Source organism: Hippichthys cyanospilos, chromosome 7 (assembly GCF_059441005.1).
Source record: "Hippichthys cyanospilos isolate Australia breed blue-spotted pipefish chromosome 7, RoL_Hcya_1.0, whole genome shotgun sequence".
Lineage (NCBI taxonomy): Eukaryota > Metazoa > Chordata > Actinopteri > Syngnathiformes > Syngnathidae > Hippichthys > Hippichthys cyanospilos.
Window position 1 is genome coordinate 9,461,604 of NC_142375.1, and position 23,104 is coordinate 9,484,707.

Consider the following 23,104-nt stretch of genomic DNA (forward strand, 5'->3'; position numbering starts at 1 on the left):
TGCCCTCCACAACAGCAGAGGGCGCTGCTGTAATTATTGAGTTCTTTTTGACCGGGAGGCAAGCTGGTACGGAACTGGAAGCAGCGTGCAATTTCACGCTTCAACGGAGGATCAGGCCGGCAAAAATGTTGAGAATAGTAATTCGGGCTGACATTAGTACTCTTTGGGTTTTATTTTGGTTGACATATTCTCAGTTTTTAGCCGTGTCCTCTGACGAGATCGTGGTTGCATGTGGGGGATTTGTGAAGTCCGACGTTGAACTCAATTACTCATTGATCGAGGTGAGTGAAATTGTCTCTTGAAGCCGTTTGCCAGCCCCCTCTTATACCTCGCACTCACTTATTGCATGCTCTGAAATGTACGTCTCAGACACGGGATTCGTTTTTTAACCCTTAAACGTATCAGCGTGGAGCAGCAGAACGTGGAGCTCAATGCACTCTAGCTAATCCTCACCGGCTCATTCACAGCCTGGATGAGATAAGCTGTTGGGTCAATTAGTGACATTAACTGTTCCTAACTAACTACTTGTTCAAATACGTCTGGCTTCATATTCGTTTGTATATTTTATTATTTATTTTTTTCACAGATCAAGCTGTACACCAAACAAGGCTCCTTGAAATACCACACCGAGTGTGCTCCAAATAATGGCTATTTTACGATTCCTCTTTATGACAAGGTAGGAAATGTAGGGTGGTGTAGTGGTCCCTTGAGAAGTGGGGACACTCTCTAAATGTCACCCTTTTTTAAGTATCGAAGTAAAGAAAAAAAAAGTCTCTTTTAGAACCAGTGACAGGTAAGAAGGCTCTAACCAAAAATCGGTCATTTCTACTCAGTACAGTATTATAAAATGATCATCACTTAATTAGGGGCGGTTTGTAGAATGGATGAATGTAAAAAGTATTCATCAAGAGGCAAAATGGTTTAGTTTTGAACATTTTTGGACCCTGTATCCCAATATAGCATTTTTCTTTTAATTGGCTGAAATGAACATTTTCTATGATCTTTTTTCAATTGTTCATGAAATACATAGGCCTTTTTTTTTTTTTTAGAACACATCGAATGAAATAACATAAATACAACAAAATACCCCATAGAAGGAAAATGCCCTAATCAAAATTTGCAGTTACAATACAACTTTGTAAGGAGTTTAGTCGAGTGGTGGTGCTCATTTTGGACACTGGTAGGCACCCACGTTGAGGGAAAAGGGGCAATCTGACAGATATTACTGAAAAGTCCTCATCAGTGGAGGTTAGAATTGCGTATATGCAATGATTGCGTATATGCAATGCTTGCTCAAAATAAAGTGACCACTCCCCTACACCACTAGAAATACATACAATGGCAATTTGGTATTCACCTATTTGGTTTGTTGATGATACTTATGCACGTTTGTTTTTTTTTCGGCAAAGGGTGATTTTGTTTTGAAGATTGAACCGCCTCTTGGGTGGAGTTTTGGTAAGTTCTGGTCTTACTCAGGCAGATATTGTATTTCTATGCATAGCCATTTGTAATCGTTACTTCTTTCTTTTCTTTTCATGTTTTTTTTTTTTTTTTACACTTACTAGAGCCCACCAGTGTAGACCTCCATGTGGATGGCGTCACAGATATATGTAAAAAAGAGGAAGACATCAACTTTGTTTTCACTGGTTTCTCAATATCTGGAATGGTGAGGTTTTTTTTTTCCTTATGTTTTTTTTCATCTTCGTTCAAATATGTGCCACAATTTGCAATTGGTAAAATAAACCTAAACAATGTTCTTTAAAGTGCTTATATTTAAGGAATAACTTGTATTTACTAACTAGCAGCATGTCCAATTCTGTGGTGCCAGCCCAGTGGGGTGTTTTAACTTTTCAATGATTTTTACATTGCACAGGTTTTGAGTAAAGGCCATCTCCTTGGTCCAGCTGGAGTAGAAATTAAATTGAACAGAGCTGGAACTGACGAAAAACTCCAGACTGTCATTACCCAGCCTGGAGGAGCGTATGTGACTTCAACATTTCTGACTAGTCATGATTTTCCACTAGGCATGGGCTGATTTGGACTCTCACAATATTAAAAATACATAATTTGGTTACAACTCTTTGAAAAATCTTTAAACCTGCATTTTTTTCTCTCAACACAGTCTATTTTTTTTCCCACAAACTAGAATGGACTTCTTAGTAAATCACAGTGTGCTGTTTTTTTACCAGGCCCGTGGGCTACTCATCTTAACTAGTGGGACCCATGTTTTTTATGATGATGATGATGATTATTAATATTTTAATGCTCATTAATTACCAGCAAAAATGCATCCATGTAAGTATGCTGGTGTTTGTACCGTCTAAATCTCTTTTGTGAGTTAGGGAAAAACACTTGTAAATAGCTGTCCTTTCATTTACTTCAAAGAGGTAGGTTGTTTACTCAACAAGCAGCCAATCATATACAGTATATCCTTGTTTAGAAGTCCTGTCAAAAAAAAGTAAAGACCTCTTGACTGGTAATACAGTTTTAGCAGTTGAAATTTTGACTTTTTAAAACTTTGGTTAATTGTCAATTGGGTAATCACCCCATGCCTAGTTTAATCTTGTCATCCTGAACTCATAAGCTCTGAGCTGTCTTCCCTCTGCAATTCTTGCAACGCAGGTATAACTTCCACAAAGTGCTCCCTGGAACATATGACATAATTGCTTCCCATCCTTCCTGGATTTTGGAGAAGGTTGGTAGATTTAGAAATGTATTATTTTTTTAAATAAAAATTGAAAAGCAGTTTAGCTGTTCCCAGTTTAGCAGTATGTTTTATATAATCATGCAAGCACACAGTCCTATAAACATCAGCTACAGTTGTGTACGGCAGTACTACATCTTCATATTATGATAGAGGCAGAGCCACTCCTCCCTATATGCAGGACATCCACTGTGCATAGGGTTTATTGAAATAAATAATGGGATCACTATCAAAACAGACGTATGCGTGTTTAACAATTTATATAGGGACGACTAAATTGTGTAGCGTTTACAAAGTGAAAACTTGTGAGTGCGAGGTATTTTGTATACAGCTCTCGTTTGCACAACTATAGCCTCGGGAGACAACGACTTAACCTTTTTTGCATTAAGAATTAATTAATAGCTCAACCGGCTTCAGTCTTAAGAAAAATGTATGCACATTTTTAGTAATGCTCAAATGAAGCTTTTGTGGGCCATCTGTGGTCATTTAGAGCCAATTATTTGAAGATAACATCATTTTGGGAAGCTTCTTTAACAGCTAGTGATCTCTGCTGCCAGAAACAAGCGCTGCAGTTGATTTGTATACACCCTTCCCTTTGAATTGCACACAAGAATGCTGAAATGAAGAAATCCCATTACAAAATAAATATGAACTAATTCAATGCCAGGGACGTATTTTTCAGTTTTTTTAAATAGTCCGGACATTAAATCCCAGATACTTTAGTGTTAAATAGATACTTGGTACATTGACAACATTAATTTGCAGATACACAAGTAATAAATCGATAAGTATCTGGTATTTAATTTCACGTTTAAAAATAAAAAAAAAATGTGAATAAATGTCCCTGGCATTGAATGAGTTAATTAACTACAGGTAAATATTTTTATATTACTTATTGTTGTGGTTATGTGGTCGTTAATCTCTGGGGAAAAAAAGTTACCGGCCAATATATGATTTATATTAATGATTTTCAAACAATATGGATTTGGAGTCACAGGTGGATTAACTTGCAAGCTATGGTCATAAGCCTGTCAGTCCAATTTCATGAAATAATTTATGAAAAAGTTGGACATTCACATTGCAAACAATCAGCTTTTGATGAGGAGTCATCAAAAGTTGTTTAAAGGTTGTAATACGATAATTCAGTAGCTCGCTAGCTAATAACCTGTGACTCCAAATCCAAATATTGTTTGAAAATCATTACTGTAAATTATAAATTGGTCTGTGTTGGTGGCGCGATTGACCCGCATATTGACTTACTTTGCCTGGTAGCTTAGCATGACGTCAACTGTACTTGCATGTCCAGATCCATGAATGCAAAAGATCAGATCCATATATCCTTCCTGTTCTTTGAGTGGCAATCATTACTAAATACATGGATTCTATCCTTAAAAATACACTGATGGGGAAAAAAAAAAAGAGTTGTAACGTAACATGGCTCCCGTGTGTCTTCTTCCAGTCTGGGCCTATTGTTAGTTCATTCATTTACAAGTGCCTAAAATTCCACATTTGGCACAAGGGGACACATTGCCCCATACACGCTGTGGATTTGCACTAAATTTGCTTGAGAAACAACATAGGCAATGATTGCTGCAATAACAGCATTCGACATTTTTTGCAACTTTTGCTGCCTTCTTGCAGAGCACCACAAGAGTGCACATTTCCACAGCCAACGCGCCCGCCGCTGACCATCTGGTGGTAGGAGGCTATGATGTCTCAGGCGAAGTACGCAGTGACGGAGAGCCCATGAAAGAGGTCACCTTCCTGCTTTACTCAGCTGTCGTCAAAAGAGAGGTAAATGGAATGATGATTGATAATGCTCACATAACAGGTAAATTGCAATCGCAAAACTCATTGAAACAGCTTTTTTGTCGTGCTTCCCAGAGTGTGAAAGGCTGCAATTTTCAACCGGTGGAAGGTGCAGACTCTGGGGACAGCGCGCTTATTTACCTGTGTAGTGCCCTATCCAAGGAGGATGGTACTTTTACTTTCCCCTCTCTATCTAGTGGGGAGTACACCGTGGTAAACCTTTTTTGAAAACTAAACCCAGTTAAAGCATTTTAATTAAAAAAAAAAAAATCTGTCTGAATATGAACGATATTCTTCAGGTGCCATTTTATAGAGGAGAAAGGATCACTTTTGATGTTGCGCCTTCCAGAATGAATTTTAAGGTGGAGCACAACAGTTTGACACTAGAGGTACATACATCTTTCAATGTCGTGAACATTCAGATATAATCAATTCAGCTCATTTTGGTCCTTTATTCGCTTTTGTCATGCGCAGCCCATATTTCGCGTTATGGGTTTTTCCGTGACTGGTCGGGTTCTTAACACTGTCGATGGAGAAGGTGTAGTCAATGCCGCAGTCTCCATCAACAATCAGATTAAAGGTAAGTCGATGGCATGATGACACATTGTATTACACACATTGTACAGTGGTACCTCGGGACTCGACCATAATCCGTTCTGAGGTGGTGGTCGAGCACCGATTTGTTCGAACACCGAAAGCAATTTTCCCATAAGAAATAATGGAAAGTATGTGTGCACAAGTAAATGTGCACAAGCAGTACATGATAAAGAGAAAGATAAATAAAGCATTATAAACCATTTTGTATAATTTACTTACATTTTGGAGAGTGGTTGATGGCATACAGGAATGGATGTGGAGAGGACGGGAGGGAGTTACTCCTTCCATGATGACGCTAGCTAACTGCGACGCGAGGTACACCGCGTTCATATTTTGCTATAATTTCCTTCTTCGGTTCAATAGTGGTCCTCATTGTTTTCCTCTTTGCCTTCCCCTTATCACTGTCTTTCTTTGGACCCATTATTAAGGGCTAGAGCAACACGAAAAAGTTTAAATCCGGGAAGAAATACTCGAACAAACGTCTTACTCCGCTGGCGGTCTGAGTTGAACTGGCGCTTACCCGCTGGCCGAGAAGGGCCGAGGAGCGCGTTCGGGTCGGCTCGGCTCGGCTCGGCTCGGCTAGGCTCGGCTAGTCGAGCACCGAAAATCTGAGGTCCGATGCATTATCTACTTGAATTTTTTGGTCGAGCACCGATTTGGTCGAGTATAGAGGCGGTCGAGTACCGAGGTACCACTGTATTGTGTTACTAATTGATGCTTTTTTTGCCTTGTCTCATAGTTGTCAGCAAAGAGGATGGTTCATACAGGCTGGAGAACATGACAGCGGGTACTTACACCATCCGTGTCCACAAAGATCTCATGTTCTTTGAGCCAGTAACAGTGAAAATAGCCCCCAACACTCCACAACTTCCTGACATCATCACAGCAGGGTATGTCTGTTTGATTTAACACACTAGCCTCTGCAGACTGTTACATGATGAACATCATTGATTTTTTTTTTTTTAAGTTTATATTCACAAGTGAATGCACAAAAAGACCTTTGCATCCTTAGAATCCACTTCTTGATGTTTAACTGCTCAGTTCCTTTAAATCCAGTGATAGCCTTTATACAACATATCAGAAAAGCTATTAACATAAGTGACAACAATTAATGCCGTATGTAGGCATTAAAAGCTTTGCTACTTCATATTTAATATTCTTGTCTGTCTTGTGTGTGTCTCGTCTCTTGTCTGTGTATCTTTGTTGTTGTTGATAGTGCAGTATATTTTCCAATGGTTACGTTCTGCATTCGTCTCATGCAGGTTTAGCGTTTGTGGACTGATCTCTATCAGTCGCTTACCTGAAGGCATGAAACAGGGTCGCTACAAGGTGACCTTGACACACCAGGGTCAAGATAAGACTTCAGGCCGGACCACCGACTCAGACACCCAGGGAGCCTTCTGCTTTCAGGCGAAACCTGGAGACTACAGTGTCCATGTACGACAGTTAGAGCTATTGAATGGGATTCTCCTTCTGTCAGTCCTTTTCATTCTTGTATTTCTTTTCTTCCTCTTGACTGTGGTTGGCCTTACTATACTATCGAATTAGATGAATCTAAACTACTAGGATAGGTTCATTCAGATCCTGAAAATGCATAGCAACGGGGTGTGGGGTCCAGGGGGTTCTGGTGATATGCATCCATTGATTGTACTTGTCATAAGGGTTCATTTGAATCGTGTTTTGCGTCCTATAATGAGAACTTTTTTTTTCCCCCCAAGGTTGACCCTACTAGGGTCATAAAACCCAATACAATTGTTAGGATCTTTGAGCACACAAAAAGCCCTCCATCACAATAAGATGACAGGCCAAGGAAGGTTGAATGGGAATCTTCTCTCTGAAAAAATATATTTTTAGCATTCGTACTGCATACAATGTATTTTACTAGGAAACTATAGTCCCACTCTTCATTTCATACCATTGCTTGTCTCCCATGGTGAAAACACACCTTGCATGTGCTAATGTTCCCACTGTGTGTGTAGGTGTCTCTTCCTGAGATTGATGTGAAGGCAGGCCTGGCTCTGCAGCCTCAGGCTTTGGAGTTCTCAGTTGTGGATCAGCCCATTACAGACCTTCTCTTCACCCAATTCATGGCCTCTGTCTCTGGGAAGGTCTACTGTTTGGGTAAAGTCGGTCTCTTAAAAATCTTTGCCATAGTTATATTCGTATGCGAATATTAATTGTAATTTTTATTTATTTATTTATTTATTTATTTGAAACGTTTTCTCGTTGAACTGTAGCGTCTTGTGATGACCTGTCGGTGACACTTCAACCAGTAAGCCGCCAAGGAGAGAGAAGGACTCTGCCTTTGACAGGCAGCACTGACATCCTCAGTTTCTCCTTTGACAATGTTTTACCTGGGAAATATAAAGGTCAGAGTGCATAAACACCAAGCGTACCTTACCCTGGACATACCTTATTTTAGTTTATAACCTCACTTAAGCCGCATGCAGGTGGCATGCCAATAAATGCAGTTGCAACAGTCTGGCATGACAGTCTAATCTTTCATTTGAACAACTGAGGGATGCAACAAGTTCTGCTAAACTGAAATGCTTAATAGAAATAGTAAACATCCATCTTTTAGGTTTGTGTGACTCTTGCACTTGTAACATGTTCTGTTCTTGCTCTTGTTTTCCATCTTTATTTTACATTAGTAAGTATCTCTCACGAGGAGTGGTGCTGGAAACATAAATCCATGGAAGTTGAGGTCGTCGACTCAGACATCTTGGGGGTCGAGTTTCGACAGATTGGCTACATCCTACGCTGCTCTCTCTCCCATGCCATCATTTTGGTCAGTATTGAACAACTCAAAGATGATTAGCCTGTATGGCGACATACAGGTGACAACAATCTCTCTTTGTTTCTGTGCAGGAATTCTTTCAGGATGGCAGTAAACCTGAAAATGTGGGCGTCTACAATCTCTCCAAGGGAGTCAACCGGTTTTGTCTCTCCAAACCTGGTTAGCATCATTAATCTCCATACAAATAAACAGTATGAAGGACCAATCTATGAAGTAAAACAAAGAAAAAACGAAAGATGAAAGTGAGAAACTAATGTGTTGTACCATTCTCGGGGTAAAGTAATTTGTCACCTAAAATTTCTCATCCAGGTGTGTACAAGGTCACTCCTCGCTCCTGCCACCAGTTTGAACAGGATTTCTACATCTATGATACGTAAGTAAAATCACCCTAGATTTCACCTACCTGCATCCAGTTCCGTCCGTTGAGATTGTCCCTTGTCTTAACAGCTCAGCACCCAGCATCCTGACTCTTACTGCAGTGCGTCATCACATGACAGGCCTAATAACCACCGACAAGATCCTTGATGTCACAGTCACCATCAAGTAAGTTGGAGTGTCATTATTACAACAATTTGTCTGTCTTTAAGGGTTAGGGTTGGCATGAAAAGACCCTGTAAGTTCCATAGAAAGAATAACTCAAAGTCTCAAATTAATACCCATCTTAAACATTTGTCTCTCCATTTACAGGTCATCCATTGAGAGTGAGCCAGCGCTGGTCCTTGGCCCCCTTCGGAGTCTGGAGGAGCAATGGCAGGAGCAACAGCTGCAAGAGATACAGTTGCGACGGCAAGAACGAGAACGGCGAGCTGCTGAAGAAGAAGGGGCCCCCAAGGATGATAGTCCTCCCATCCAAGAAAAGGCTGATGAGCTGACAGGGCCCTTCCACTATGAGTTCTCCTACTGGGCTAGGTTGTTTGCGTTTAACATTCATGTGATTGTTCGCTTGTCTCATTAAATAACTTGTCTCATGAAAATTCAATTACAATTTCACCTCTTGCTTGCCCCCAATCCTCAACTGTTTTTCTCTCCATTATTAGATCTGTCTATCAAAATAACTTATTTCACATTGTTGTTAAAAAAGCTGTTACTCACATTCTTGATTCCTGATGCTATTTTTTTAGTTGATACATAAAGTGAATGAGCTTTTTTCCTAACAATGATTTTCAAAGTGTGTCTCTATTAACCAACAAATCAGTGTGAACCATTGAATCTAGCAGTAATATTTACTTTGCAGGGCTGGAGAGAGAATTACGGTGACTCCTTCCTCCAAGGAGCTGCTCTTCTACCCCCCTGAAGTGGAGGCCACCATCACAGGAGGTATGCTTCTTGACAGTTTTACTCAGTCACTCATTTTTTGAATATAAAATGTGATTTTTTTCCATTTCCTCTGATCCGTTGACTTATGTACCATGCCTCGGTCTTACTGACACTTTGTCCATAACTTTCAACTCTCCATTTGATTGTCTCGCACTGCAGAATCATGTCCTGGTCGCATGGTGGACATCAAGGGCCGTGCAGGGCTCTTCTTGGAGGGTAAAGTGTCGCCACAGCTGCAAGGTGTAGAGATCTCCATCAGTGAAAGAGGAGCTGCTGCACCACTCATCACTGTGGCCACCAATGAGAATGGAGCATACAGGTACAAAAAAAGCCCACACTGCTTGATGAAGAAACACCAAGTGTTCCAGTGTAAAAAAAAAAAAAAAACTACTTGGAAAAGTAATGAAACATTTCTCTGTGCACATTGGCATTTATTGTACAGTTTTGGTTAAGGATGATTTATTATGTTTCAAAAAAAAAAAATCCCCCCAAAATAGTCTCAGACTTAGGCTTGTTTTCTGATGTTTTTCACAAATTCGACCCACTCACATTTTGAGTTATGCCTGCATATATCTCTTGATCTGTAATAATGTAGCTGGCCGCAATGGGCTCCTGGGCCTTAAGTTTGACACCTGTGAGATAGAAGTTACTGTGGTTCGTCCCGTGGAATTTGCTACTTAGTGTACAAGGTCAATGCTGTGGCCTTATCTGTTTGATCAACAATCTTTCCTAACCACGGATCATTATTAGATTTGTTGCACAACTTTAATATATTTTCTGATTACCTGAAATGACTTAAGTGATCCCTTAGCTTTCACACTCTGGCCATATTTAAAGCTTAAGCCTTTAGTGGGCATAGCAGCCGCTTTCGGCCAATAGTCTAAACAGGCAAAACGTTCAAAAGCCATTGCTTAAATTCTAACTTACCTATTCTTGCTTGTTTAGGACTTAAACATAGAAAAACGTGTGCCTAATGAAGGCCATTTTTGCCTGTTTAGACTATCGGCCGAAAGGTGCTGTACCCAGTAAATGGTTAATAAAATGTAAAAAAATAAATTAAATTGTTCCTCAAGACATAACTACTTTATTGTAGCTGACAATTAACTATCATAGAGTGGACATTCCATGCTTTGTGATATTGGTTGACTTAATTCTTCCCCCATCAGGTGTCACTCTGGCATAGTTGGTTATCCAAGAGGCAAACCTACTATTTGTCTGAGCTTGGATAATAACTTTGATTTAAATCCAAACAGGTCTACTAGAGCCTTGACTAAAAAATATGAAATATGAAGCTATGACTCAGCCATGTTTTAGAGTTGTTAGAGGTGATGGTTGCCCTTGGGCACAGAATTTTAATAGAAGGAAAAGTATATCATATTAGAAGAGTTATTTTTCTCCCCAGGTTCAAACCTCTTGTGAATGAATCATTGATGGTTTCACTGGGAACAAAGTGTTCATGTTCTCATCACCAAATGCTATGCTTCTGTAAAATGGTTAAGAAAATATATTCTCATTACCACATTCTTTCTTCACATGTCTTGGCAGTGTGGGTCCACTCCACAGCGACAGGCAATATGACATCAGTGCCAGTAAAGAGGGTTTTGTCCTCAGTCTCGTGGAAGGGACCAAGGGAGATTTTAAGGCTTTTGCTCTGGCTGGAATCACTTTCAAGGTAGACTTGTATTACATCTCAGTAATTAAGCCCCTTTTATACGTGTACTCCTTAGCCAATGCTTTTTGCCATGATTCTCATGTTTCCTTATAATTCATTAGATAGTAGACTATCTCTTTAGATGTGAATATGTGCTATTGTCTATCACTAAATTCTATGTACAGTACAGTAATTGAAAATGAGTAACTCACATGAATCTCTGTCATCTTTAGAGTTGTATAATATAGGCAAAATGTTCTAACTCAAATGTTATAACTATGTAATACTCTGGCACACAATAAATATGCGGATATAATTTTCCTTAAAATTATGTTGGCCTGATGGAGATACCTGTACTCCCAAGTGTTGCAGGTGTGTAGGACAGATCACAATTAAAAGAATAAAAATGAAATAGAACACAAATATCCAATGGCCAAATATATCATTAATTTCAACATATCAGAACAACCACTTTGAAGAAATGCATAAAACTACAAAGAATTCAAATATATACAACAACACAGTTTTTCAATTAATTTTCAAGTATGCCTGCAGTTAGCCAGTACGAGCATTATTAAACGTAAGAAAATAATTTGCAGAAATACCACAATTGTCAAAAGGTAAATATAAAAATAGAAATGATACAACATTGTCATAGGTTAGACATTTTATATTGAATCTATAATATACTGGTATATTGTTAGATTGTACATATCTTACCACCCTTATTTATTCTAATCTCTTCACTAACCGCTACTTTTAATTGTTTGATCGCATTTAAGCCAATTCTTACCTTCCAAGTCCCCAAGCATGTTTTTGCGACAAATAATTTCAACATTTGTTTCTCAAATACAAAATTGTTTTTGTATTAACATACTCCTTGTTTTGTGTATCTGCACTGTAGATAAAATCAGAGGATGGTCAGCCGTTGTCAGGAGTCCTTCTGTCTCTAAGTGGCGGACAATTTCGTTCCAACTTGTTAACCCAGGACACTGGGCTCCTCACATTCAATAACCTGGTAGGGGACTCATTTTACATTTCACTATTGTTTGTAATAACAAAAATTGTTTCAGAATTTTTTCCTTCACAGTATTGTTGTTGTATTATTTTGTTATGAGTCCTAAACGTGTAATCCTGCCATGACTAATCGCCATGTAGGCTACAGTAAATGGGGCTTTCATTTTTGCAGCTTTTCTGTATGCTGGGTAGTGACCATGAAATATTTAGTTTTTACACACATATATAAATGTGTGTGTGTGTATAGCTGTTAAAAGATGAAAAAACATCTATAATTACCTGATCTACTTTTTTTGATCGCACCTAAAATTGCTAGGACGGCATCAACCAAAGTATTTAATTTCAATACATTTGAAGTTGTTTGCCCCCACCCCCTCCTCCCCCATTACCAACACTATTTATTGCCTGTTAGGTTTTGTGGTACTCATAGTTGTAGGTCTTTATTCGAAATTGCTTGCTCTCTTGCTGCACTTGTCCTTTTAAAGCAACACGGTTGGGCACATTAGCTTACAAAATGTCAAGTTTTTCTTTTCGATGTCATACTGTTGATTCCACTCATTACGAAAGGCCTCCATTGGTTTGGATGATGGGTCATTGGACGCTGTTTGTAATATATCTGGTAATCTCTCCTCCTTCACTGTTATACCATTGCACCATTTCTCGGACTATAAGGCGCACCGGATTATAATTATATATATATTACCATATATAGGACACACTGGTGAATAATACTAGCTTTTTACCTGTGAATATGTGCTATTGTATATCACTCTGTACAGAATTCTACATGAAGGAAAACAGACCAGTACAATACAGCAAATTAGTCAAAACTATATTCCAATTCAACAGCATTACAGGGCACACTTGAAGTGCATTTATCATTTTACGGCAACTTTTTTCATCCTGTGCAGAGTCCAGGTCAGTACTACTTCAAGCCTATGATGAAAGAATTTCGCTTTGAGCCAGCATCCCAGATGATTACAGTGGAAGAGGGTCAAATCCTCAATATCGATGTAACTGGGATTAAGACTGCGTATAGGTATTGTAAAGTTTCGTTTATCTTGACCGTATCAAGCTGCCATGAAGCATATCCCCCAAAATATATCTTCTAATCCATTTCTTGTTTCTGAACTTTTGTACCCAGCTGCTACGGAGCAGTGCAGTCTTTGAGTGGTGATGCGGAGAGGGATATTGCTGTGGAAGCGGTGGGTCAAGGAGACTGTAGCATCTACAGTGAGGACACTGTCACTGATGAGGAAGGTCGCTTCAGGCTGAGGGGTCTGCTTGTAAGAATGCCAATGAGCTGCCTCCACATAGGCACTAATATTAGCACACCGGTTTCAAATCCTCAGTACCATTTGTTGTTTTACTTCTTAAATAAGAGCAATACTGTGTGTTCCATAGACAAGAATAGATGAGAAAATCTGATTTTGACCAGAAATAACTCCTTATAAATGTGCATACAGTAAATGAAACAGGCCACAATGGCCTTATTGTTTTTCCTTTGCCTGCACCTGTAAAGCAACACAAGTTAGACATTTTCAACATTCTTAAACAGACACAAATGACAGCATCTGCCCCTTTTGTTCTTTGTTTTCGTTGGTAAAGTAAACACATTGAATGTGAGAGATGCTGTGCTTTTTCTGACAGCAAGTCACATTGTTCATTCTGCCATGTTTCACTTAATGAGTCACTTAGAAAGGTTTGCATCTGTGTTTCCACAACTTGTGCAGTTGTGTAACAGCATTACCTCGTTGTGGGAAAGGAGTTACTCTGAGAAGCGAGATTATTGCCAAAGCAATAATAGATAAAAATAGAAGTAGCCAGTGGAATGTTGAGTTTCTTAACAAAAATACCAAAGTAAGAGTAAAAAATATGCTGCATTAAAACTTCCCCGACAAGAACAATTTATCCATATAGATAGTAAGTAAATGTAGCGTATTATTATCCATCCTATTGACTTAGTCTATCAGAATTGCTAAACCGGTTGCCTCACGCAGAATTGAGAGAGTACACATTTTTAACTAGGGATGACATTGTTCATACAAAGTATTATATGATAAAGAGGTGACACTATGCATCAAAATAGTAGTCATTTTACTGCAGTAATTTGGATTTGCAATTGAAGTCATTCTTTACAAAATATCAGTTATTGGCTTTTCAGTCCACTATTCACATTATTTTTTTTTTTTCTGCAGCCTGGTTGCAAGTACCTGATTCAGCTGCGAGCTGAGGGCAACGACCACATCGAGAGAGCCTTACCACAACAAAGAGCGATTGAGGTGGGTGGCAAAATCAATACTTGCTTTAAATGGATTTTTCCCCCATTTTCACTGGAAAGTACCACCTGGATTTGCTACTGATCTATTCCCTATTTACGTACTTTTACCCCCATGGAGTTGACAATCTTAAGTTTTGTAAGATGACTCTACTTCTTGCTATGCTAAGTAAGGAGCAGTCCAGACAATTATTCACGTGCGCGCTTATGGCTGAAGTCCAGCACCTCAAATCTCTCTTGCAACGCTGAGACCTTCATTCTTGATTATTCTCTCCTGCCGTGTGACTCGCTTGCAGTTTAATCTGGAGTTGGAGTTCAAGCTACAACTGCATAGTCTGCACAATGTTCTGTCTCCTATTCAGGTAGCCGGCAGTGACATTGAGGGAGTCAACATCATTGCCTTCCGACAAATCAATCAGTTTGATCTCAGTGGAAATGTCATCACATCTCCAGAACATCTAACAACATTATCTGTAAGATTGTCATTCAATGAATATTGTCTAAATCTCCAGTGTTATCAATGTGATGATAAAGTGTTTCCCCCACAACCAATGCTCAGGTAAAGCTGTACAGGAGTGACAACTTGGACAACCCCCTCCATAGTGTTTCACTCGGCCAGTCCCTCTTCTTCCATTTCCCCCCACTGGAGCGAGATGGAGAGGTATAATCTCACAATTTTGGGAGCTCAAATACAAATGCAGAGCAACAACGAAGTTCATCGGCTTTCATTTACAAGGCATTTTTGTATATAAACTGAAAACAAGTCATTTCTCTTCAGCACATACAGAACATCCAGCAATATATTTGAAAATAATGAAAATGGTAACGATGGTACTACTGTGAACAATAAAACAATACAAGTCTGCTTGCATTATAAGATGAGTTTGTTCAATGCCGTGCATTTTTAGTTTGGCTAGCATGAACGTCTTTTTTTCCCTGCTTGTCAGAGATGACGTACAGAAGATGTAGCGGGTTTTTTAAATGATTTTTAGGCAATTAATGATGTGCTGTCCCTGTTTTTTTTTGTTTTGTTTTTCCAGAGCTACATTCTTATGCTGTACTCCACACTGTCCCGCACGCAGTATGACTTCACTCTACCTCAGGTCTCCTTTACTTCCAGTGGCTACCACAAGCACGTTACTCTCACCTTCAACCCAACTGTAAGCGATATGTGATGCTCCACCCCCACGCCCCTCCAATAATTGAGATGGCCACCTCCCTAATCCTAATGTGTCTGTTCTCGTGTAGCGCAAAGTGCCTGACCAAGATGTTGCCCAGGGCTCCTACATCGCGCTACCCCTCACACTGCTACTCCTGTTGGCAGCATACAACCATGAAAAGGTATCAAAGCGCTGCATTCCTGCAGTCATGTGTTGAATTGCGTTCTTTAACCCCTGTAATGACTTGTCTTTTAGGTCATCCCCTTCCTCCTTCAGGTGATGAATCGGATTCAAGGTGTAAGGAGCATGGCCCAGGCCAGTGGAGAAAGCGCCGCATTGGATGAAGCCAAACGCCAGGCCAAGAGGCAGAAGGCCAGGCGGACATGAGACAGAACGTGTCCCCCCCCAGCACATTTTAATAGTCCACTTGCCCTCACGGACACAGCTCCTCCATTCAGCGTGGGTGCGCTAATTCTTCATCTTGTTTCCTCAATGAGTTCCAGCTCCTCATTAGGGTTAGTGAACTATCTACTAATGTGTTTTATTTAAAAGAAGCCCCAAGTTACCTGACATCACCCTCACCAGTTGCTCAAATTCACTGGAGTGTGTTTTTTGATCATTCATAAAAATCATTGTTGTACACAGCAATTGTGAACAAATTATGTATATGTAATTAATGTAGGGCAACTCAAATCGATTTTTTTGTCATTTTAAAATACTTCATTATGCAGCTAAGTGCCCCCCCCCCCCCCCCCCCCCCCCCACACACACACACACACACACGCATAAAACAGTTTTGTTAATCTGGTTTCCTGCAACAACATCCAATTAACTATTCATTGAGTGGGAGGCTCATAAAGGGGGAATAAAAAAAATCCATCAGAAATGGAACTATTCAATTGAATAGATTTTTGTGGACGTTAAAATGGAATATCTGCAAAACTATGTGTTTTCAGTCATAAAAAAATTGCCATAATTGTTTATCCATTATCACTGAATAATTTAACTGAGCGAGCCATGTGCAAGATATAAATATTTGAAAAAATAACAACTTTACCCACATAAGGACTGACCAGTAGTGTTTATCTGTGGGGAAAAATAGAGCATGTGTTAAATTTTAACGCTATCAATTAATTGATTTTTTCACTAGAGTTCTATAAAATCTTATATTACCATTTATTCTCATTTAAAGTTCCCACCTTTGAAATTCCTGGAAATTTACAACCTTGTTGAGTGGCAAATACACACTTACTATATTCATGAAACATATCCAGTGCCTCCATATCAACAAAAATAGGAGACAGATTTGAAAGAGAGACATTCTTGTGAAGAACACTGTGTTCCTGTCGGGTAATAATGAAATTTACCCTATTTTGTCTGGATAATGCAGATATCAATGTAGATTTCAATACTGTGTGAAGATGTTGTTTTTGTTCTTGCTAATCGTTTTTGAGTGGTGGCAGTGTTGGGAATTCCCTGGAACTGAGATTTTTAATTTATTATCATGACTGATTTAAATGTGACTTTTTCTGTTAATATGGATAGGCTATTTGATTAACTATGGTGAGGTTGAGAATTGTTCATACATCTGGTCATAAATTTGAATAAAAATACTTCAAATGAGATATTTATTGTCCTATCTTTGAAAAGTCTGTTTTTGTCCCCTCTCAAGACCAGTAACCACTTGAAATTTTACCAAATTATGAAAATGCACTCTCACAGACGTACTTGTGCGATAACCTCATGGCTTGGTTGAGCTGAGTCGAAAAAATATGATAGATGAGGACAAATGGTCAACTCGGCTGGCTGTATTTGTTCTTTTTATATTTCTAAAAGTCAACAGGCAGAAATGTACTTGGTTGGCATACAGTATGTTGTCGCCTCAAGGGGGCAATGTAATCCTAGAGTCTAGACAGTATTCTCATTGAGACAACCAGGTTACTTTAAAGGACTTTTTTTTTTTTATAAGATAATTTGTATTTTTGTTTCAACTTGAACACGAATCTCGTTCAAGGCGATAAACATAGTTTGCTGAGTCATTGTCCTCTTATGTAAAAGGGAAGTTTATTTCTGAAAACCAAATTTTCTGCACTGCATGTCTCAAGGGCTTTGTTTTTGTTTTGTGCAGTCTCCACTGTGTTGCCTACTTGAAATGTTATACAGCCAAGAGTGTAATGAATATATATAAATGCAGTGGACAAGTCTGGATGCCTTCAAAAATAAGCCATAACATTGCAGGGTTAGCAGATGAAGATATTACTCAGATTCAGATTTATATACAATAGCAATTCACACTTCATACCTGTGTCCAATGGGGTGTATTATAATTGTGGCGTCAAAAATTATTTCTAATTTGTATCGCCTCAGTCACAGAAGGACAAAATAATCACCTTTACAACATGACTGCAATAATAACATTGCGGATAAGGTACATCTTTGTCGGTAAAAGTCAGAACAGGGTTTGGCTGATTGCCTTTCTCAAAGACAGACTTTGAATTCTATTCTTTAAAGGAATGTGCTCTTAATATAATTTTTAATGACATTTTGATCACAACCGGGTAATACAAGTAAAGGAGGAAAAAGGTCAGTTGTATAATAATGCATCCAACACCGCTATGGGCTGACGGCAGAGAGAAAATTTACAGCACTGGATGCAATAGTGCTTTAATAGACCTACTGTATGCAATTACTACAATAGGGCCAACCATTCATCCACGCTCACAAACACATCTAAGGACAATTTGGAGATAAATCGATATTGACTGAAGGAGAAAAAAACCAACCAAATCTTGAGGAAAGAAAGAAAAATGTGTTGAAAAAAGTGTTTTGGGGGACAGCCGTTTTGGTGAGTGCAAGAATTTGACTTATTTTTTCATTTTTAATAGTTTTTTTTTGTGATTCTATTTAAATCATGTTCACTCAATGGGTATCATATATCACGTTTGAATGCTGATGCAGGTTTATTGATAGTTAAATGCTCTGGAAAATAGCCTGTGTTGTACTCGATTAAGGTGATTAAGGCAACCCCCAGTAATGCGTGTGTGTGCTTCTGTATATGATTTCTCCAGCCGTGGTGTCATAAATGATGGTATTATGAAAGGTATATATTCAAATCGGGTTAAGTCGGACATCAGAAGGCCAAAGTGTGAAATGCATGGAGCGCCATTGTTTGAAATAAATAAGCGGTGTTAGTTATCCTTTCACTCTTTAAGAATATGGCAACCTCCAAAAAAAGCACACATTTTGGTATGTTATGGAAAGCTTGGTTTTAACATTAAGGAAGTGTATATCTTGAAGATTTTTTTCATGTAAAATCATGTCATGTTTTCTTAAACATGTACAAATTTCAGAGATTGTTTGGTAGAAACAAGGAGCCGCAGTATCCATACCTCCAAAAAACTTCTGGAATCCTTGTTGAATTCCCTTTCCAACGCTGCTTCTCATTTGCAAAGATTGACCCAATAGGACCTGCGCAATCACGTTTAAAAGGAAGGTAGCCATGCCACGTTTTGTGTCGATGTCAAAATTAGGCATGTTGTCATTTCCATTGAGCAAAAAAATTAAATTTAGTGTTGCGCCATCACTGTCAACAAGCAAGTTTCAACAAAATCAAAATTGGCTTGTTTAAAAAAAAAAAAAAAGATTTTTTTTTTGGGTGGCAGTTTGGCATGAAATGAATAAATCAAATAAATAAATGGATAAAATCTTCGAACGCCGGAATGCAGCAGTGCATATTGTGCAGCAAATTCTGACCAAGGAATTATGATGCGAAGGCCAGAATGGGGTCGGTGGATGAAATATTCATGAGGGATGATGACAAGATGGCTAGTGGTAAGGCTGGCGTGTAACACTATCTACTGGCAGCTTTTGCGAGCACTCAAATCCAAGTGTGTGGAGACATGACCCAGGCAGACTCCTAGTGCCAGTGTATATCAGTACAAGACGTGTGTCATGTCACCCCTTCGTGAAACCTCATGCCCACTTACAGGATGCCATATGAGATTATAGCTCAGGTAGCTGAAACCTGCCGAATGGAATGCAATATAAGTACCAGGTGTAATGGGACATATATTCACATGTTGATTCTCCAGGAAGTATCTCTCAGTACCGACAAAGAGTACACTTGGTAAGGGTCAGAAATTGTAACTGTTTCCTGTTCTGGCTAAACACGGCCTTTGCAAACAAACGCAGTACTGCTCAACATCTGGCTTACAGACGACGAGGCAAGCCGTACGCTTTTGACAAGAACTCAGATTTAACTGATTTAAAACGGAATTGGGTGCAAAGGAAAAAAAAAAAGTTTGGTGCAAATGGAACTTCCAGCATCTCCTGAACTCTTTGGGTTGATCCACAAACAAATTCATTTTATTTCTACATTATTTTTGTTTAAAATATTTTCCCAGTGAACCCGGAAGCACCCTGTGTGACAGCAGTCTCTATTAAAACGAAATTAAAACACTACAAGACTTCTCATTCCTGTGCATTTGTTTTGGCATGTCGGGCCACAAATACAATAAAATGCACAGCAGAATGTGCTACATGAGACTAAAACAAGACGGCGAGCATCTAGCTTAAATTAGCTGCTAGCTAGCACTTGGCCAATTATTTTTCAGAGGCAGATGAATGAACTTTGATACTGACACCCTGACACAGTTGACTTTTATTGTGAGCAGGGTTGAAAATACAAGGTTGAGTCAAATGTGTCCTCTGTGGCTCCTATGTCATTTGTCTCACTGACAAAAATACAGGGAGAGATTTGTTTAAAATGTCACAATTTAAATTTGAGTTAAATTGGTTGTTTGTTTCATATGTTTGATATTTGGTCATTCTTATAAAGTGGAAATGTGCTATTCAGCATGATGACAATGCCCATAGGCCCCAGGCCGCACTTTGTACATATACGTCTGTTATAATCTTATACCATAGCTCTTCTTACTGTGCACACTGCTCACTGCAGCTCTTCTGATACGGTGGTGCCGGCGTCTACACTATCATCTGTATGGTCAACAGAGCCTGACAAAGTGGGAGGAAGAGCGAGACGTGGTGAGCAGATCAAAACAGAACCATGTCTGGGTCTGAAAATACTGGAAAAATCAATTATTTGGAGTTTTAGAAGTCTTTGAGCAAAGCCATTCCACTGGAGGACCAACGATTTAGGTAAGAAAGCTGAAACCCTTGAGAAAAAGCTTCCATGTAGATTACCATTAGAATGGGTTTTGACTTTTAACTGCCTTTGTCAACTCAAGCTTAGTGAATTAATCTTTTAGTTATTCAAGTTATGTAGAGGAAGAACTGGGTAAATAATGTGAATGATGTAGTAACAATGCAGTTAATGCATACTTACACATTTAAACACACACACGCATTTCTGTAACTGTAATGGTCCGTGTGAACTGGACCCCTGGAGGTGGGCATTGCTTATAATTTGAAACCGAATTTGTAATGGCCTTACAAAAGCCTGTTAGAGGCATTGTGTTGTTTGTGTATCTTGCTGAAGAACTTGGGCATGACAGATTTGTATTTGTTGCTTATGCCCTCTTTCCTCTCTCTGCTTTGCTGTGGCTTGGCACACAGTTCTGATCATTTAAATGCATTGGGCCATAGTAGAGATGTCCACATATCATTTTTGGGATTGACTGATCCCCGGTTTTTACACAATGAGCAATGTATATACAACGATTTGGAATGTGCGTATTTTGGCTGGTTCCATTGAAAAACCACTGGAAGAGAAGGGATGGATCATTGCTAAATGTTGAGCATTTTGAAAGTTATTTAATGATTTCTCCAAAATAAATTGATAACATTGAAAATACTGGTTCTCTTTTACATCTATCTGTTTATTCTTTGCCTGTCTATACTGATTTCTTCCACGGCTGAGCAGAGCAGATTTTTTTTCTATACAATTTATTATATCCAAATTTGTAAATACAGTCCTTCCAGTTTTGTGTAAATGAGGCATCGTATTGCTAATTCGCTCTAATTTTAGTTTTTCACACTGTAGGACTGGCATGCTCCCATATGCATTTGGTGCTGTACGCTGAATACTGTGTAACTTAATTGAATGCATAAAAAAAGTCCGGATTTTTACACCAACGATTTTGAGCTACAAATTATATCTTGGTACTGTATGTATTTATACATCACAACATCATATTTTTGAACTATTATATTTTATGCTCTGAAGTACTGGGTTGCCAAATTTTGAGGCAATCAAACACTTTACTGTTTAGCTCAGCAGTTGCCAGTGTGCAAGTCAAGTAATGCAACATTTTGTTCCAGCATAACAGCAGGTGATTTTAATCATTGCCTTTGTCTACTCTGACTTGAAGGTGCTCTAATCAGTAGTGTCTAACTGTGAAGTGTTTGCTCTGCACAAAAAGCTCACTCTCACTCACTCACTCTCAATAAAAAAATGACTTTTCATCTTTTTTATGATCAATTCTCCGATCTCCAAGGACATCCCCAATTGTGATGTCATCATCCCGTCTACCCAACTCGCACTGAGTGAATCGCAAAAACTCAGGCTTTGGAAGTTCTGAGTCGACTGAGCTTTTTCTCTCACCTCACACTCTCTAGCCTGATGCCTAACACGCAGGCACACTCATATGGGCAATAACAGACACACCCTTTCTACCCTAGATCCTATCAATTCCCTATTTTTTGTTTGGCTATTAGAACCTTTTAGCTTGACAAAGAAAAAAATGTTTCTCAGTCCAACTAATACCACCCTTGCGTTTTCTCCTGCTCCAACTGAAAATTTCACTTCATCGCAGGGACAAATGAGAAGAAAATCAGTCTCAAATTGCTAATCGCATTGCCAATGTCCACCAGGCTATGAACATCTGTCTACTCACCAGTGTCCAGGTCACTGGCTCATGACTGAGACTTACATATGAAAGCAGGCAGCATTAAATTGGTACAAGCTGGTCAGGGCTGCATGAGCTAGACTGGCTGTCAAAAAAGCTCCGCTGGAGAGAGGTGCATGGCACAACGTGCCGCCAGCTGGCGTTTCTCGATACCGACGGGGGGACATATGCGGGCCAGTCTTAGAGGTAAAGTGATTCAAAAACGAAGCTGTCCAATGTCCGAGATTAGTGTAGCCATCTGAAAAGTCTCAATACACTCAACTACTACTCGCAATACTACTCGCCGGCCATTCTTGGGTCACTTTAGAATGTAGGCACCTTCTAACTGCTTGACATTTCAGTAGGCTGCTTCTTGCACAGCTTGCCGTTCTCGACCGATGCAGATGACACATAGCAACACTATGTGCTTAATGGCCACTTCCCTCTGGGAACAGACTCTTTGAATCTTCACAATGAGGAGGCACTCATGATCATTTTAAAGTCTTGTGATTTAAAAATGCGAATGGGATGTTAGTTGAAATTCAAACAGCAAATCTATCACTTTCTATGGTATCACTCATCAGGTCCCCATTCGTGAACAATGCCAAAATCATGATCAGTATTTATTAAATGTTGTATTTTCCTTGGGCAAAACCGGTTAACTAGAATATCAGCCAGTACAGGGAAGGGGGTCCACAGTTTGATGGTCTTCCCTTCCCAGTGTTCTGATTTGGCATTCATACACAGTAAATTGGACTCTATATTCATAGATGTAGCTATACTCTGGACAAAAACAGAGTAAAACAAAGAATGATTGGTGGAAATTCTGATTGGTCAAAAAATATAATTTAGAAACACGGTGCACGCTAGATAAACACCATCCCTGTATCAAAACTCAAGGCGGTTTTGCATTAATGTGTATCGCAAAG

The 23,104-nt window shown here is 39.2% G+C and overlaps 1 protein-coding gene across 1 annotated transcript; it reads left to right on the plus strand.

The window, feature by feature from the left end:
* The first annotated feature begins 75 nt into the window (after nucleotides 1-75).
* On the plus strand, nucleotides 76-16,955 carry nomo (nodal modulator). Its single transcript, XM_088419486.1, has 31 exons — nucleotides 76-281; nucleotides 587-676; nucleotides 1,410-1,455; nucleotides 1,566-1,666; nucleotides 1,874-1,980; nucleotides 2,623-2,695; nucleotides 4,346-4,498; nucleotides 4,589-4,726; nucleotides 4,813-4,902; nucleotides 4,988-5,093; nucleotides 5,850-6,000; nucleotides 6,373-6,547; nucleotides 7,090-7,231; nucleotides 7,348-7,479; nucleotides 7,762-7,898; nucleotides 7,979-8,066; nucleotides 8,217-8,280; nucleotides 8,355-8,450; nucleotides 8,595-8,816; nucleotides 9,142-9,224; nucleotides 9,384-9,543; nucleotides 10,770-10,896; nucleotides 11,780-11,893; nucleotides 12,804-12,931; nucleotides 13,037-13,178; nucleotides 14,091-14,174; nucleotides 14,533-14,643; nucleotides 14,730-14,831; nucleotides 15,211-15,330; nucleotides 15,419-15,511; nucleotides 15,586-16,955. Exons 1-31 carry the CDS (start codon nucleotides 126-128, stop codon nucleotides 15,715-15,717), a joined length of 3,663 nt encoding a protein of 1,220 aa, XP_088275612.1. The 5' UTR covers nucleotides 76-125; the 3' UTR covers nucleotides 15,718-16,955.
* The last annotated feature ends 6,149 nt before the right edge of the window (nucleotides 16,956-23,104 follow it).

What these genes read in the sequence shown, in the direction of transcription:
- nomo (XM_088419486.1), top strand. Translation starts at nt 126, where the DNA reads ATGTTGAGAATAGTAATTCGGGCTGACATTAGTACTCTTTGGGTTTTA. An exon ending in GTTTCTCAATATCTGGAATG is followed by an intron (nt 1,667 to 1,873) that starts GTGAGGTTTTTT and finishes TACATTGCACAG; the next exon opens with GTTTTGAGTAAAGGCCATCT. An exon ending in CCTGACATCATCACAGCAGG is followed by an intron (nt 6,001 to 6,372) that starts GTATGTCTGTTT and finishes CGTCTCATGCAG; the next exon opens with GTTTAGCGTTTGTGGACTGA.